General features: G+C 33.8%; 1 protein-coding gene across 1 annotated transcript in view; it reads right to left on the minus strand.

The window, feature by feature from the left end:
- Positions 1-297: 297 nt before the first annotated feature.
- The window catches only part of LOC107460104 ((+)-neomenthol dehydrogenase), a 2,509-nt gene continuing 1,354 nt past the window's right edge, over positions 298-1,452 (minus strand). Inside the window, exons 3-4 of the mRNA XM_016078433.3 lie at positions 1,235-1,450; positions 298-767 (exon numbers count right to left, since the gene is read on the minus strand). Of these exons, the coding sequence (XP_015933919.1) occupies positions 390-767; positions 1,235-1,450 (594 nt within the window). The 3' untranslated portion in view covers positions 298-389. The remainder of the gene's footprint in view (positions 768-1,234; positions 1,451-1,452) is intronic.

Consider the following 1,452-nt stretch of genomic DNA (forward strand, 5'->3'; position numbering starts at 1 on the left):
TAACAATTTTTTGTAGACGCAAAACAAATGCAATTCGAAAGAAACAAATAATAACATGAGAAGGTACTAGCCCATTTTCCCTGTATTGGACTAATTAATGCTGAAAATTTCTTTGTTATGGAAGCATCATATTCTAGAGCATTAAATTTCAAAACACCACTTGCAAAATTAGAGTTGACTATTCTATTTCAATTGAAATTGACCATTTTGAAGCATGAATATAGTCAGAATTTAGAAATATAGGATTGGCCAACTTGCATGTAAAAATTCCCCTACATTTCACTATCACACAAGAAATTACACATCGGTAAAGAATTTCACCACTCTCTTTTTCACTAGTAATTTGCATAATATGTAACAAAAATTAATCATTCATCAAACTTCAAAAATCAAAAGCTTGACAATTCTTGCATAGCAAAGAAGTAGCCAGAAGGTGAACCACTAGGCAACAATGCTAATCTAACAACACTAGCAGCACCATTTTCAACCGATAAGATTCCGGTATTTTGGTTAATGTCCGTTTTTACAAAACCCGGACAGACGCAATTAACACAGAATTTCGGATGCTTCCGTGCCAGAAGCCTTGTGTAAGAATTCATGGCTGCTTTTGAGAGCATATATGCAGACAGATAGGTTGGCCAGCCTTTGGTTTTCAATGAACCTTCTTTGAAATCTTTCATGAACTCCCTTAGTACCTTGTCTATTAGATCTTCTGTGAGGTTTTCGGTGTCATCTAGCACCCCTTTAGCCCATTCATTTGATATGTGCTGAAAAAAACATCATAAGACAATGTTGTCAGTGTTGTCAAAGTATCAGAGACAAGTTCACACTTTAAAAAAGTCAATTTAAAGAAAGTAAAGGATCAATCTCGTTTTTATTCTTAGTCTTTGTTTCTTTTTAAGTGTCTTCCATTTCCATGAAAGGGTTAAAGAAGTGTAGTTCTTTAAGATCCATAATTTTTTGTTTCTTTTTGTTTGTTCCTTGCAAGAAGAGACTTATCATCATTTAGTATAAACAAACAGCAAGAGCTAAGACTAATCATCTTAAATTTTGCAAGGACCAAATGGAAAATTACAAATTTACAGAGACCGAAAATTTATTTGACTCTAAAAACAATTGAACCTCGTTTGTCTACTTCCATTTCATGTTTTCACTCTTGAAAGCATTGAGAAGGAAGACAGGAAATGAAAACAAAACCAAAAAAGATACTTAAACTATGGCCATTTTCTTGTACCTGTAACAACCCTGCTGTGGAAGAAACATTGACAATCATAGGTGAAGTGGATAACTGAAGCAAAGGAAGAAATGCCTCAGTTGTTTCTTTAGCACCATAGTAGTTTGTTGTTAAGCATTTTTCAGCCATATCATAAGTTTGATTAAGCTCTTTCCACTTAATTATTGATCCTATAAGATCAGCTGAATCGAAACCATTGATTCCTGCATTGTTCACCT

The sequence above is a fragment of the Arachis duranensis genome, chromosome 8 (genome assembly GCF_000817695.3).
Source record: "Arachis duranensis cultivar V14167 chromosome 8, aradu.V14167.gnm2.J7QH, whole genome shotgun sequence".
Lineage (NCBI taxonomy): Eukaryota > Viridiplantae > Streptophyta > Magnoliopsida > Fabales > Fabaceae > Arachis > Arachis duranensis.